The sequence below is a fragment of the Coregonus clupeaformis genome, unplaced genomic scaffold (assembly GCF_020615455.1).
Source record: "Coregonus clupeaformis isolate EN_2021a unplaced genomic scaffold, ASM2061545v1 scaf2690, whole genome shotgun sequence".
Classification (NCBI taxonomy): Eukaryota; Metazoa; Chordata; class Actinopteri; order Salmoniformes; family Salmonidae; genus Coregonus; species Coregonus clupeaformis.
In genome coordinates, this window is record NW_025536144.1 from 46,366 (window position 1) to 62,850 (window position 16,485).

At 44.2% G+C, this 16,485-nt stretch overlaps 1 protein-coding gene across 1 annotated transcript; it reads left to right on the forward strand.

The window, feature by feature from the left end:
• Positions 1–5,381: 5,381 nt before the first annotated feature.
• Positions 5,382–12,595, forward strand: LOC121574222 (alpha-methylacyl-CoA racemase-like; the record flags this gene model as incomplete). Its single annotated transcript, XM_045219731.1, has 2 exons — positions 5,382–5,592; positions 12,451–12,595. Coding segments are annotated over exons 1-2 (356 nt in total), but the record flags the coding sequence as incomplete, so codon positions are not given.
• Positions 12,596–16,485: the final 3,890 nt, after the last annotated feature.

A 16,485-nucleotide genomic window follows, 5' to 3' on the forward strand; every position in this document is an offset into this window, starting at 1 on the left:
TATTTATGCATAGTCACTAACTCTACCCACATGTACATATTACCGCAACTACCTCAACTAGCCGGTGCCCCCGCACATTGACTCTGCACCGGTACCCCCCTGTATATAGCCTCCCTACTGTTATTTTATTTTACCTCTGCTCTTTTTTTCTCAACACTTTTTTGTTGTTTTATTTTACTTTTTTTATAAAAAAATAAATGCATTGTTGGTTAAGGGCTGTAAGTAAGCATTTCACAGTAATGTCTACACCTGTTGTATTCGGCACATGTGGCAAATAAAATTGGAATTGATTTGAATTTACCCCTACCTACATGTACAGTACCATTCAAAAGTTTGGACACACCTACTCATTCAAGGGTTTTTCTTTATTTTTACTATTTTTTACGTTGTAGAATAATAGTGAAGACATCAAAACTATGAAATAACACATATGGAATCATGTAGTAACCAAAAGTGTTAAACAAATCAATGTTTTTTAGGTTCTTCAAAGTAGCCACCCTTTGCCTTGATGACAGCTTTGCACACTCTTGGCATTCTCTGAGCAATTTGGAGCTCAGAAATGCAAGTAATGGAATAGGCCTACCTTGAAAATCAGACATTTCCTCAATTTGGTGCTTGAAAAGTACTTGTAATTATTGTAGCCAATTTATAAGTTCTCCTGCACCCTTATAATGATGTGATTTCATTTTTGATCTGTTTTTGTGAAAGATGTGGCCACTTTTTGTTTGTTTCCCGCCGCTTCAATTGAAGGGTGTTGCGCAACTTTGTTGCGGTAAATCCACTTGCGGTTATTATGAGGACGACAACATCTAATGTTGGCTTCAACTTGGCTTTCCATACAAATACTTTCATTAAAAAAGTTACCTCGTTTTTGGTCACATTCACATTATAAAAACAGCAATGGTGAAATTCAAATGCTGAGATGAATGCTACCGCTATTAATGGCTTTATCATGTGTGCCTGCATCGTCCACACAAGCTACAGAAAATTCGTCATGCGTGCATCCATTCTATTTAGTCAGGCAATGTCCACATTATTATCACATATTTTAGAATGTAATAATAATTTGAATATCAATGCATTGGCAAGGCCTAAAAAAAGTAATTATTCTTAAAGTGTCACAAGTTGCAAAGCCAGAACCCAGAAGCAGACCAGGACAAGGTAAGTTGAAACGAAGGTGAGTGTTTATTTACAAATTCAAGAGTGATGCTGAATAATCCAGGGAACAGAGCGGGCGGCGTTGATTAGTTGTTGGGGGTGCAGTGGTTGATCCAATCATGGCTCGGCAGCCGCCGACCACCAGGCAGAGGTTGGATGAAGGTTCCGGACGAGTGATGTTCATGGCTAACGATCCGGCAGGGAATGGATGTTAGGCCAGAGCCTAAGAAGGGTGATGATCAGGACCAGGTGTGCAGATTGCTGATGGGATGCAGGTGCGGAAATCAAGAGAGCTCCCCGGAGCGTTCCAGAACCCTCGGGAAACTGGAGATCCCGAGCAGAAAAAACTAGTCCACAGACAGGACCCGACTCAGACTGCCGGGATCGTTACATAAAGTGGTAGTGGGCTATTTTTTGGACACTTTTTTTGCATGATTTTTTACATTTACATTTTCGTCATTTAGCAGACGCTCTTATCCAGAGCGACTTACAAATTGGTGCATTCACCTTATGATAGCCAGTGGGACAACCTCTTTACAATATATATACAAATCCGTAAACATGGGTATCCTCATAGATATCATCCTGACTAACTTACCCTCTAAATACACCTCCGCTGTCTTCAACCAGGATCTCAGCGATCACTGCCTTATTGCCTGCGTCCGTAACTGGTCCGCGGTCAAACGACCACCCCTCATCACTGTCAAACGCTCCCTAAAACACTTTAGCGAGCAGGCCTTCCTAATTGACCTGGCCCAGGTATCCTGGATGGATATAGATCTCATTCCGTCAGTAGAGGATGCCTGGTTGTTCTTTAAAAGTAATTTCCTCTCAATCTTAAATAAACATGCCCCATTCAAAAAATACAGAACTAAGAACAGATATAGCCCCTGGTTCTCCTCAGACTTGACTGCCCTTGACCAGCACAAAAACATCCTGTGGCGTACTGCATTAGCATCAAATAGCCCCCGCGATATGCAACTTTTCAGGGAAGTTAGGAACCAATATACACAAGCAGTCAGGAAAGCAAAGGCTAACTTTTTCAAACAGAAATTTGCATCCTGTAGCACTAACTCCAAAAAGTTTTGGGACACTGTAAAGTCCATGGAGAATAAGAGCACTTCCTCCCAGCTGCCCACTGCACTGAGGCTAGGAACACTATCACCACCGATAAATCTACAATAATCGAGAATTTCAACAAGCATTTTGCTACGGCCGGCCATGCTTTCCACCTGGCTACCACTACCCCGGCCACCAACTCTGCACCCACCGCTGCAACTTGCCCATGCCCCCCCCCCGCTTCTCCTTCACACAAATTCAGACAGCTGATGTTCTGAAAGAGCTGCAAAATCTGGACCCCTACAAATCAGCTGGGCTAGACAATCTGGACCCTTTCTTTCTAAAACTAGCCGCCGAAATTGTCGCAACCCCTATTACTAGTCTGTTCAACCTCTCTTTCGTAACGTCTGAGATCCCCAGACATTGGAAAGCTGCCGCGGTCATCCCCCTCTTCAAAGGGGGTGACACTCTAGATCCAAACTGTTACAGACCTATATCCATCCTGCCCTGCCTTTCGAAAGTATTTGAAAGCCAAGTTAACAAACAGATCACCGACCATTTCGAATCCCACCGTACCTTCTCCGCTATGCAATCCGGTTTCCGAGCTGGTCATGGGTGCACTTCAGCCACGCTCAAGATCCTAAACGATATTATAACCGCGATCGATAATAGACAGTACTGTGCAGCCGTCTTCATCGACCTGGCCAAGGCTTTCGACTCTGTCAACCACCGCATTCTTATTGGCAGACTAAATAGCCTTGGTTTCTCAAATGACTGCCTCGCCTGGTTCACCAACTACTTCTCAGATAGAGTTCAGTGTGTCAAATCGGAGGGCCTGTTGTCTGGACCTATGGCAGTCTCTATGGGGGTGCCACAGGGTTCAATTCTTGGGCCGACTCTTTTCTCCGTGTATATCAATGATGTCGCTCTTGCTGCTGGTGACTCTCAGATCCACCTCTACGCAGACGACACCATTTTGTATACATCTGGCCCTTCATTGGACACTGTGTTAACAAACCTCCAAACGAGCTTCAATGCCATACAACACTCCTTCAGTAGCCTCCAACTGCTCTTAAACACTAGTAAAACTAAATGCATGCTCTTCAATCGAACGCTGCTGGCACCCGCCCACCCGACTAGAATCACCACTCTCGACGGGTCTGACCTAGAGTATGTGGACAACTACAAATACCTAGGTGTCTGGTTAGACTGTAAACTCTCCTTCCAGACTCACATTAAGAATCTCCAATCCAAAGTTAAATCTAGAATCGGCTTCCTATTTCGCAACAAAGCCTCCTTCACTCATGCTGCCAAACATGCCCTCGTAAAACTGACTATCCTACCGATCCTTGACTTCGGCGATGTCATTTACAAAATAGCCTCCAACACTCTACTCAGCAAATTGGATGTAGTCTATCACAGTGCCATCCGTTTTGTCTCCAAAGCCCCATACACTACCCACCACTGTGACCTGTACGCTCTTGTTGGCTGGTCCTCACTACATGTTCGTCGTCAAACCCACTGGCTCCAGGCCATCTATAAATCACTGCTAGGCAAATCCCCGCCTTATCTTAGCTCATTGGTCACCATAGCAGCACCCACCCGTAGTCTGCGCTCCAGCAGGTATATCTCACTGGTCATTCCCAAAGCCAACACCTCCTTTGGCCGCCATTCCTTCCAGTTCTCTGCTGCCAATGACTGGAACGAATTGCAAAAATCTCTGAAGCTGGAGGCTCTTATCTCCCTCACTAACTTTAAGCATCAGTTGTCAGAGCACCTTACCGATCACTGCACCTGTACACAGCCCATCTGAAATTAGCCCACCCAACTACCTCATCCCTATAATTGTTATTTATTTTGCTCTTTTGCACCCCAGTATCTCTATTTGCACATAATCTCTTGCACATCTATCATTCCAGTGTTAATACTAATTGTAATTATTTTGCACTATAGCCTATTTATTGCCTTACCTCCATAACTTGCTACATTTGCACACACTGTATATATATTTTCTGTTGTATTTTTTGACTTTATGTTTTTTTACCCCATATGTAACTCTGTGTTGTTGTTTTTATCGCACTGCTATGCTTTATCTTGGCCAGGTCGCAGTTGTAAATGAGAACTTGTTCTCAACTGGCTTACTTTTATCCTATCCCAGGTATTCGTTAAAGAGGTGGGGTTTCAAGTGTCTCCGGAAGGTGGTGAGTGACTCCGCTGATCAGGTTTAGCACCAGGTTGCCCACAAACATGCGGTGCGCATCAGGAGAGGGGCGGCAACTCATACAGCCGCACCCCAACCCCCCTCTACTCACCTGCCAAAAGAGGCAGGCTATCCCGGGCCAACCGAAGATCCGCGGTGCTACGGTATAGTTACGTTTAGGGGGGATTCTGACTTAGAGGCGTTCAGTCATAATCCCACAGTTGGTAGCTTCGCACCATTGGCTCCTCAGCCAAGCACATACACCAAATGTCTGTTTGACCTAGTTTTCTTTTTCTCAAGTTCCCAGTTGTCTTGAAAGCACCATGACCATAAGATGCAGGTACCATCAGTCCAGTAAAATAAAAAAGCAAATTATTTCAATTCATGCTCCGCAGTGCCTCGCAAGTGCTACACCAACTGATCTATTTTGTTATCAAAGCTGGAGTTTTGAAATATAATATGGGGGAGGGGGGTCTGTATTAGGCCCTGTATGTATACAATTGTATAACATTTGAGGTCCAAAGAAGGGTTTTGCTTGAAAAATCCCAGAAAGTCCTTGAATTTGACTTGCTAATGTCTGTATGAATCCTGCTTAGAGGATGTATAGTCCTAGGCCTGTGTTGTTGTATATGTTGAGTTATGGGCTAATTTGTGTGTAATTGCATAAAAATAATTTGTATTTTTTGTACCCCCACGCTAACTTTGACACCACTGCTGAAAAAAGTGCTAGGGGAAATACTGAAGCTATTTTCAATGCACAATAGTGAGTAACAAAATTAAAGGAATATTTATATGGTATACAGTATCTAGTTAATAAAAGTTTTATGCTGCGTTGTCTTTTTTGTTATGGAGTAGGCTAATATGATCACAAATCACTGTCACACTGAATTGTATGTTCATAACATCACATTACATTAAATGTCTAAATTGAGACAACACCCATCTGTCAACAGTGGATCCATTAATGGCGCTTTCTGGGGTGCGTGTCATTGAGCTCGCGGGCCTGGCTGACTTTGGCGCCAAGGTGATGGACCGGACCAAGGTTAAAATGGCAATGGACATGCAGGGTCGAGGCAAGCGCTCGGTGGCGCTCAACCTGAAGAGCCCAGAGGAAGTAGCGGTGCTGAAGAGACTCTGCGTTATATCAGATGTCGTGCTTGAACCCTTCCACAAAGGTCAGAGATGTTCGATATTGGAAGTCATTGAACACTTGAGTCACTAAATTGTGAAAATGCTCCCTTTCTTATCAACTAGACATGATATGGGGTTATTGGGTCAATGTCATTTATTGAAAGTCACTTTAATCTATTGAAACATTTTCAATTATTGACAGGTGATACTGATCAAGACGACAGTCTGGGTTAAAGGTTTGTAATCTGGTTCCAGCAATGCTGTACTATTCAAACTTACTTTGAAGCTCCATCAAGAACTCCTGCACCCACGCGTGGCAGTGGAGGCTCCTCAGAGGAGGATGTTTCACTATAAAAAATAGTGAAACCGTTAAAAAAGTATCCTTTTTAGATAAAACTATACTAAATATATTCACGTCACCAAATAATTGATTAAAACACACTGTTTTGCAATGAAGGTCTACAGTAGCCTCAACAGCACTCTGTAGGGTAGCACCATGGTGTAGCTGAAGGACAGCTAGTTTCCAGCCTCCTCTGGGTACATTGACTTAATACAAAACCTAGGAGGCTCATGGTTCTCACCACCTTCCATAGACTTACAGTGCATTCGGAAAGTATTCAGACACCTTCCCTTTTTTACATTACAGCCTTATTCTAAAATGGATTAAATGCATTTTTCCCCTCATCAATCTACACACAATATCCCATAATGACAAAGCGAAAACCTTTTTTTTTTTTTTTTACATTTTTGCAAATGTATAAAAAAAACTAAAACAGAAATACCTTATTTACATAAGTATTCAGACCCTTTGCCATGAGACTCAAAATTGAGGTTGAAGGAATTGTCTGTAGAGCTCCGAGACAGGATAGTGTAGAGGCACAGATCTGTTGAAGGGTACCAAAATATTTCTGCAGCATTGAAGGTAACTAAGAACACAGTGGCCTCAATCATTCTTAAATGGAAGAAGTTTGGAACCACCAAGACTCTTCCTAGAGTTGGCCGCCCGGCCAAACTGAGCAATCTGGGGAGAAGGGCCTTGGTCAGGGAGGTGATCAAGAACCTGATGGTCACTCTGATAGAGCTCCAGAGTTCCTCTGTGGAGATGGGTGAACCTTCCAGAAGGACAACCATCTCTGCAGAACTCCACCAATCAGGCCTTTATGGTAGAGTGGCCAGACGGAAGCCATCCTCATGACAGCCCGCTTGGAGTTTTCCAAAAGGCACCTAAAGACACTCAGACCATGAGAAACAAGATTCTCTGGTCTGATGAAACTAAGATTGAACTCTTTGACCTGAATGCCAAGCGTCACGTCTGGAGGAAACCTGGCACTATCCCTACGGTGAAGCATGGTGGTGGCAGCATCATGCTGTGGGGATGTTTTTCAGCGTCAGGTACTGGGAGACTTGTCAGGATCGAGGGAACGATGAACAGAGCAAAGTACCGCGAGATCCTTGATGAAAACCTGCTCCAGAGCTCTAAGGACCTCAGACTGGGGGCGAAGGTTCACCAACAGGACTTGAACCCGATCTAACATCGCTGGAGAGACCTAAAAATAGCTGTGCAGCGACGCTTCCCATCCAACCTGACAGAGCTTGAGAGGATCTGCAGAGAAGAATGGGAGAAACTCCCCAAATACAGATGTGCCAAGCTTGTAGCGTCATACCCAAGAAGACTCGAGGCTGTAATCGCTGCCAAAGGTGCTTCAACAAAGTATTGAGTAAACGGTCTGAATACTTATGTAAATGTGATATTTACGTTTTTTATTTGTAATACATTTGTAAATATTTATAAAAACCTGTTTTTGCTTTGGCATTATGGGGTATTGTGTGTAGATTGAGGTGAAAACCCCCAATTTTAATTAATTTTAGAATAAGGCTGTAACGTAACAAAATGCACTGTACATAGTAATTATGACAACTTCCGGAGGACGTCCTCCAACCTATCAGAGCTCTTGCAGCATGAACTGACATGTTGTCCACCCAATCAAAGGATCAGAGAATTAATATAGTACTGAAAGCATAAACTACAGCTAGATAGCACTGCAGTGCATAAAATGTGGTGTAGTTGACTCAAAGAGAGAGAAAGAAGCGAGAGAACTATCTATATTTAAAAAAAAATCACTTTCAAATTACTTAGCTAGGGAATGCAGCTATCAAGTTTAGCCTACTCAAACACCTGGCTCAAACAGAGAGGGATGGTATGTTAGCTAGCTGGCTATGGGTATCCAACACTGGAACTCTTCCAAGTCAAGGTAAGCTTTTGATTTTATTAATCTATTGCCACTGGGGCTGTACACCGGTGTAACTGCTTGCTGTACACTGTACTGCACGATTGTAGCGGGTTTACTAATTTATTTTTAAATGTTATTTCACCTTTTATTTAACCAGGTAAGCCAGTTGAACAAGTTCTCATTTACAATTGCGACCTGGCCAAGATAAAGCAAAGCAGTGCCATAAAAACAACAACACAGAGTGGAATAAACAAAACGTACAGTCAATAACACAATAGAAAATCTATATACAGTGTGTGCAAATGTAAGTTATGGAGCTAAGGCAATAAATAGGCCATAGTGCAAAATAATTACAATTTAGTATTAACACTGGAGTGATAGATGTGCAGAAGATGATGTGCAAATAGAGATACTGGGGTGCAAATGAGCAAAATAAATAACAATGTAAATAACATTATGGGGATGAGGTAGTTGTTATGATTTAACTGGATAGAACCCAAATGCAGACAAGTACACCAAGCCAGAGAAGTTTTAACAGGTTTATTATAATGTTCAATAGTCCAGGTTTCCAATAAATGGGGAAGAGCAAGTCCAGGTTACAGGGAGGGTACAGATCCAGGTCAGGGCAGGTGTGGTACCGTAATGTCCTAGTGTCCGTGGTGAGTCCAAAGGAGAGGCCCGATAGTGGAGAGCAGGATGGTGGTGGCAGGAGTGAAGCGGAGGCAGGAGTCAGGTTCCAAATATCTGTGGCACAGGAGAAAAAGTAAATAAACAGTCCAAAAAACACAAGAGCGAAAACAGACAGGTTGAGTCGGCAGCGAGACTAACATGGTCGTCTTGACTATGATCTGACGATGAGTGGAAAGTTTGACCCGGGTCTTAAAGGCTGAGGTGATTATGGTGAATGAGCTGCAGCTGGAACCCTGACTCCCGCACACCAGACTTCACTCCTGCAATCAAGGACAGACAGAGGGGAGGGGGAGAGCAGAGAGAGAGCTACCTAGCAGCAGTAGGCCTAACAGTACCCCCTCTACGGACGCCACCTCGGCCGACAGGGTTTATCAGGATGTAACCTATGAAACTCACGAACCAGAGCAGGATCCACAATGAAGCTCCTGGGCACCCAGGAACGTTCCTCAGGACCATAACCCTCCCAATCCACCAGGTACTGGAAACCACGACCCCGGCGGCGCTCCCCGAATCCGATTATCCAACCTGATAGTGAGTGAAATAAGATTATCCAGCGTAGGCGATTCATCATATGACACCAATTCATCTTTTAAAGTCTCAGACAAAGCATTGATGAACACTCCTTGTAATGCCTCGTCATTCCAACCACTCACTGCTGCTAAAGTCCGAAACTCCACTGCCATCTCCGCCACACTCGAGCCCCCTGCCGAAGAAAACAACCGTTCGCAGCCTCCTTGCCTCGCTACGGGTGGTCAAAACCTTCTCATCTCCGTGGTGAAGGCCGCGTAAGCGTTGCAAATGTCCGACTGACTCTCCCAGACCGCGGATCCCCAGGCACGAGCGGAACCGCTAGTAGAGTTGATAAGGTAGGCAATACGGGCTCTTTCTGAGGCGTAGGTGAGGGGCTGTTGTTCAAACACTAACTCGAGCATTGAGTCAAAAAATCGCCACAGGTTCCCATGTTCCCGTCTATAGCGCTCTGGAGCAGGAACAAAAGGCTCTCTGATCTGGGCTGAAGGGGTAGTAAGGACAGACACTTGATTGGTGGAGTAATTGAACCTGATTAAGCAGCACCTGACTGTCCTCAGCAATCGTCTTAAACAGGGTATCATGTTGGCCAAGTAGAATGCCCTGATTGGCTATGGCAGTCCAAATTTGAGTGCACTCTGGGGTGGTATCCGAGCTACTGTCTGCTGGGTTCATGTTGGTCAGATCATACTGTTATGATTTAACTGGATAGAACCCAAATGCAGACAAGTACACCAAGCCAGAGAAGTTTTAACAGGTTTATTATAATGTTCAATAGTCCAGGTTTCCAATAAATGGGGAAGAGCAAGTCCAGGTTACAGGGAGGGTACAGATCCAGGTCAGGGCAGGTGTGGTACCGTAATGTCCTAGTGTCCGTGGTGAGTCCAAAGGAGAGGCCCGATAGTGGAGAGCAGGATGGTGGTGGCAGGAGTGAAGCGGAGGCAGGAGTCAGGTTCCAAATATCTGTGGCACAGGAGAAAAAGTAAATAAACAGTCCAAAAAAACACAAGAGCGAAAACAGACAGGTTGAGTCGGCAGCGAGACTAACATGGTCGTCTTGACTATGATCTGACGATGAGTGGAAAGTTTGACCGGGTCTTAAAGGCTGAGGTGATTATGGTGAATGAGCTGCAGCTGGAACCCTGACTCCCGCACACCAGACTTCACTCCTGCAATCAAGGACAGACAGAGGGGAGGGGGAGAGCAGAGAGAGAGCTACCTAGCAGCAGTAGGCCTAACAGTAGTTGGGTGGGCTAATTACAGATGGGCTGTGAACAGGTGCAGTGATCGGTAAGCTGCTCTGACAACTGATGCTTAAAGATAGTGAGGGAGATAAGTGTCTCCAGCTTCAGAGATTTTTGCAGTTCGTTCCAGTCATTTGCAGCAGAGAACTGGAAGGAATGGCGGCCAAAGGAGGTGTTGGCTTTGGGGATGACCAGTGAGATATACCTGCTGGAACGCATACTACGGGTGGATGTTGCTATGGTGACCAATGAGCTAAGATTTGCCTAATGCGTTAGTTCTATTAGCTATGTTGACTGTGACATTTGCTAATATGGTGACACACTGATGTACACTGTGTGTAGTGGTTATTGTATGAAAGTTTGGCTTGGAAAGTTTTTTTTTGCCTGGTCACAGACAGCTGTTGTGAAATGAAGTCCACAAGCGAAGGGAAAAGGTGAGAAGAGGAGAGCGCGTAGATGCGAGAAGGAATTCTACAACGAGCAATGTGATCATGCTGTTTGTATGTGGCTGCTATTAAAGTGAACTGTGTTTGCGGGTGTTCAGGGATGTATTCATTCCTATTCATTCCACCGACTCTGTTAGAATGTTTCTTAAACTGAAGCAAACAGAATGAAACAGGGATAAACATACCTGAATTTGTCCAATAGACACTCATTTGCAACTGTTTTGGACTAATGATTACACCCTAGATCAGCTAGATGAAGGCAAGAGTGTGCAAGGCGGTATTGAATGTGTCACTGTCTGTCACCTTGATTACTCATATTTTCCTCTCGACCTGTGCATCTACATTGTAAAGGTTCATTCGTAGGCTAGGTTGTAGCAACCTCATGATGGATGTAGGGAAAATGTGGGTATCATGTAGTAGCCTAAACCTATCAATGTTACATTGAGCTGGGTGAATGGAATATGAATGACACACAGCTCAATGTAACATCGATAGGTTTAGGCTGCTACATGATACTCTAATTTTCAGTATACCCGTCATGAGGTTGCTACAACCTAGTCTACGAAGGCCTTGCTCATAACAAAAAAAAGTGTCCTCCTAATCTCAAATGTCACGACCGCCACTGGTGTGTACATGCATGTATCAACCATTTACTAAATGAAGAGAGCAACATCACAAATGTGCAGCAAGGTCTGATTGGGAGTGGATGTACTATACAGTGTAAGAAAATGTATTTGTGTGCATGGGCTGGTGTTGGCCAAGTTGTAAATCAAATAGGGAAGAGATTCCCATACACCGTTTGATTGTTGCCACATTAGTAATACCTCTGCTGCCCAGACCACACATGTCAAAGAACCAGGCGTAAAGGAAGTGTGATGGCACTATAAGCCTTGACACATTCTAGGTTTATCCATTGACCGCAATGTGTAGACTTGCATTTTATTCACATTTCAGAAATCAATGGAAATCACAATATAACAATTTCATACTGGATTCGGGTGGACATCTTCCAAGTGTGTAGTGCAAGTGGGACACATTCCGATGTGTTAGAAATTGCACCATAAATTAATAAAACTTTTTTTGGCCTTGGAATCAGAGTTCTCCCTGCTAATCAAGGGAGCAATCTTAGCTCTTTATTTTCATGTAGAGAGCCTTTGAATTTTTTGCCTGAATCATAGTTTTCCAATAACGAATGTAGTCCACTGATTTCCCTATCAAATGTGTCAAATCGGCCATTACCAAACCCAGCAATTAAACCCAGAGTGAAATCAATTGCACTCATCTGGTCTCCTGCTGTGCCGGGTTCCAATTAATTGAGTTTCTCTTCTCCTTTGGTCTAAAAAAGGCTAAGCTTTCTGCATCTTGGTTGTTTTGAGTCTGGGAAAGTTAATATGGCGACACGGCTTGGTTAGCTGTAGTTACTTTCCCTCTTAGCTGGTGGCTGTATTGAAATGACATTTTTCCCAGGGTTCGCAGTGGTCTGTCTATTTGATGGTTATGAGTGCAGGGTCTATAGAAATAAACAGTGTACCTGGCCCAACCTCAACTACATGACTCAGACTGTAGTTGTTTGCAAGAGGCTTCAGGCTTTAGTTGCTTAGTGATGCATTGTCTTCTGTTTCTGGGCATGTGGTGTGGGTGTTTGGTCCTGAATAGGCCACACCTGACTAATGGTACACTTTCATGTTGCTTCTCAGTACTTGTATTCCTTTTTTGAAGGTATCTAAAGTCTGTTCCTCTCCATTAACTGTGTTTCTGTGTAGGAGTTATGGAGATGCTGGGCCTGGGTCCAGAGGAGCTACTGAAGGAGAACCCTCGTCTGATCTACGCATGCCTCACCGGCTACGGCCAGAGTGGGGCCTACGCCAAGGCTGCTGGCCATGACATCAACTACCTCGCAATTGTCAGGTAGAAACAACTTCACTGGAATAAAACTCTTATTATTTCTCTTGACTTTCCATCAGTGACATAATACAGTGGGGAAAAATGTATTTAGTCAGCCACCAATTGTGCAAGTTCTCCCACTTAAAAATATGAGAGAGGCCTGTAATTTTCATCATAGGTACACGTCAACTACGACAGTCAAAATGAGAAAAAAAAATCCAGAGAATCACATTGTAGGATTTTTAATGAATTTATTTGCAAATTATGGTGGAAAATAAGTATTTGGTCAATAACAAAAGTGTCTCAATACTTTGTTATCAATCAATTCAATCAATCAATTTTATTTTATATAGCCCTTCTTACATCAGCTAATATCTCGAAGTGCTGTACAGAAACCCAGCCTAAAACCCCAAACAGCTAGTAATGCAGGTGTAGAAGCACGGTGGCTAGGAAAAACTCCCTAGAAAGGCGAAAACCTAGGAAGAAACCTAGAGAGGAACCAGGCTATGAGGGGTGGCCAGTCCTCTTCTGGCTGTGCCGGGTGAAGATTATAACAGAACCATGCCAAGATGTTCAAAAATGTTCATAAGTGACAAGCATGGTCAAATAATAATCAGGAATAAATCTCAGTTGGCTTTTCAGCCGATCATTAAGAGTTGAAAACAGCAGGTCTGGGACAGGTAGGGGTTCCCATAACCGCAGGCAGAACAGTTGAAACTGGAATAGCAGCAAGGCCAGGCGGACTGGGGACAGCAAGGAGTCACCACGGCCGGTAGTCCCGACGTATGGTCCTAGGTGCTCAGGTCTCTCAGTTGGCTTTTCATGTCGATCATTAAGAGTTGAAAACAGCAGGTCTGGGACAGGTAGGGGTTTCGTAACCGCAGGCAGAACAGTTGAAACTGGAATAGCAGCAAGGCCAGGCGGACTGGGGACAGCAAGGTGTCATCATGCCCGGTAGTCCTGACGTATGGTCCTAGGGGCTCAGGTTCTCAGAGAGAAAGAGAGAACGAGAGAATTAGAGAGAGCATACTTAAATTCACACAGGACACTGGATAAGACAGGAGAAGTACTCCAGGTATAACCAACTAACCCCAGCCCCCGACACTAAACTACTGCAGCATAAATACTGGAGGCTGAGACAGGAGCGGTCCGGAGACACTGTGGCCCCATCCGAAGAAACCCCGGACAGGGCCAAACAGGGGAAGGATATAACCCCACCCACTCTGCCAAAGCACAGCCCCGCACCACTAGAGGGATATCCTCAACCACCAACTTACAATCCTGAGACAAGGCCGAGTATAGCCCACAGAGGTCTCCACCACAGCACAAACCAAGGGGGGCGCCAACCCCAGACAGGAAGATCACGTCAGTAACTCAACCCACTCAAGTGACGCACCCCTCCCAGGGACGGCATGAAAGAGCACCAGCAAGCCAGTGACTCAGCCCCTGCAACAGGGTTAGAGGCAGAGAACCCCAGTGGAGAGGGGAACCGGCCCGGCAGAGACAGCAAGGGCTGTTCGTTGCTCCAGAGCCTTTCCGTTCACCTTCACACTCCTGGGCCAGACTACACTCAATCATATGACCTACTGAAGAGATAAGTCTTCAGTAAAGACTTAAAGGTTGAGACCGAGTCTGCGTCTCTCACATGGGTAGGCAGACTGTTCCATAAAAATGGAGATCTATAGGAGAAAGCCCTGCCTCCCGCTGTTTGCTTAGAAATTCTAGGGACAATTAGGAGGCCTGCGTCTTGTGACCGTAGCGTACGTATTGGTATGTACGGCAGGACCAACTCGGAAAGATAGGTAGGAGCAAGCCCATGTAACGCTTTATAGGTTAACAGTAAAACCTTGAAATCAGCCCTTGCCTTAACAGGGAAGCCAGTGTAGAGAAGCTAGCACGGGAGTAATATGATCAAATTTCTTGGTTCTAGTCAGGATTCCTAGCAGCCGTATTTAGCACTAACTGAAGTTTATTTAGTGCTTTATCCGGTAGCCGGAAAATAGAGCATTGCAGTAGTCTAACCTAGAAGTAACAAATGCATGGATTAATTTTTCTGCATCATTTTTGGACAGAAAATTTCTGATTTTTGCAATGTTACGTAGATGGAAAAAAGCTGTCCTTGAAACAGTCTTGATATGTTCGTCAAAAGAGAGATCAGGGTCAAGAGTAACGCGAGGTCCTTCTACAGTTTTATTTGAGACGACTTTACAACCATCAAGATGAATTGTCAGATTTAACAGAAGATCTCTTTGTTTCTTGGGACCTAGAACAAGCATCTCTGTTTTGTCCGAGTTTAAAAGTAAAAAAGTTTTCAGCCATCCACTTCCTTATGTCTGAAACACAGGCTTCTAGCGAGGGCAATTTTGGGGCTTCACCATGTTTCATTGAAATGTACAGCTGTGTGTCATCCACATAGCAGTGAAAGTTAACATTATGTTTTCGAATAACATCCCCAAGAGGTAAAATATATAGTGAAAACAATAGTGGTCCTAAAACGGAACCTTGAGGAACACCGAAATGTACAGTTGATTTGTCGGAGGACAGACCATTCACAGAGACAAACTGATATCTTTCCGACAGGTAAGATCTAAACCAGGCCAGAACTTGTCCGTGTAGACCAATTTGGGTTTCCAGTCTCTCCAAAAGAATGTGGTGATCGATGGTGTCAAAGGCAGCACTAAGGTCTAGTAGCACGAGGACAGATGCAGAGCCTCGGTCTGACGCCATTAAAAGGTCATTTACCACCTTCACAAGTGCAGTCTCAGTGCTATGATGGGGTCTAAAACCAGACTGAAGCATTTCGTACACATTGTTTGTCTTCAGAAAGGCAGTGAGTTGCTGCGCAACAGCTTTTTCTAAAATTTTTGAGAGGAATGGAAGATTCGATATAGGCCGATAGTTTTTTATATTTTCCGGGTCAAGGTTTGGCTTTTTCAAGAGAGGCTTTATCACTGCCACTTTTAGTGAGTTTGGTACACATCCGGTGGATAGAGAGCTGTTTATTATGTTCAACATAGGAGGGCCAAGCACAGGAAGCAGCTCCTTCAGCAGTTTAGTAGGAATAGGATCCAGTATGCAGCTTGAAGGTTTAGGAGGCCATGATTATTTTCATCATTGTGTCAAGAGATATAGTACTAAAACACTTAAGTGTCTCTCCCGATCCCAGGCCCTCGCAGTCTAGCAGATCCAGGACAGCTAAGCCCCTGGAGGAATACGCAGATTCAAAGAGGAGTCCGTAATTTGCTTTCTAATGGTCATGATCTTTTCCTCAAAGAAGTTCATGAATTTATTACTGCTGAAGTGAACGCCATCCTCTCTTGGGAATGCTGCTTTTAGTTAGCTTTGCAACAGTATCAAAAAAGAAATTTTGGATTATTCTTATTTTCCTCGATTAAGTTGGAAAAGTAGGATGATCGAGCAGCAGTGAGGGCTCTTCGGTACTGCACGGTACTGTCTTTCCAAGCTAGTCGGAAGACTTCCAGTTTGGTGTGGCGCCATTTCCGTTCCAATTTCCTGGAAGCTTGCTTCAAAGCTCCGGGTATTTTCTGTATACCAGGGAGCTAGTTTCTTATGACAAATGTTTTTCGTTTTTAGGGGTGCAACTGCATCTAGGGTATTGCGCAAGGTTAAATTGAGTTCCTCAGTTAAGTGGTTAACTGATTTTTGTCCTCTGACGTCCTTGGTAGGCAGAAGGAGTCTGGAAGGGCATCAAGGAATTTTTGTGTTGTCTGAGAATTTATAGCACGACTTTTGATGCTCCTTGGTTGGGGTCTGAGCAGATTATTTGTTGCGATTGCAAACGTAATAAAATGGTGGTCCGATAGTCCAGGATTTTGTGGAAAAACATTAAGATCTACAACATTTATTCCATGGGACAAAACTAGGTCCAGAGTATGACTGTGGCAGTGAGTAGG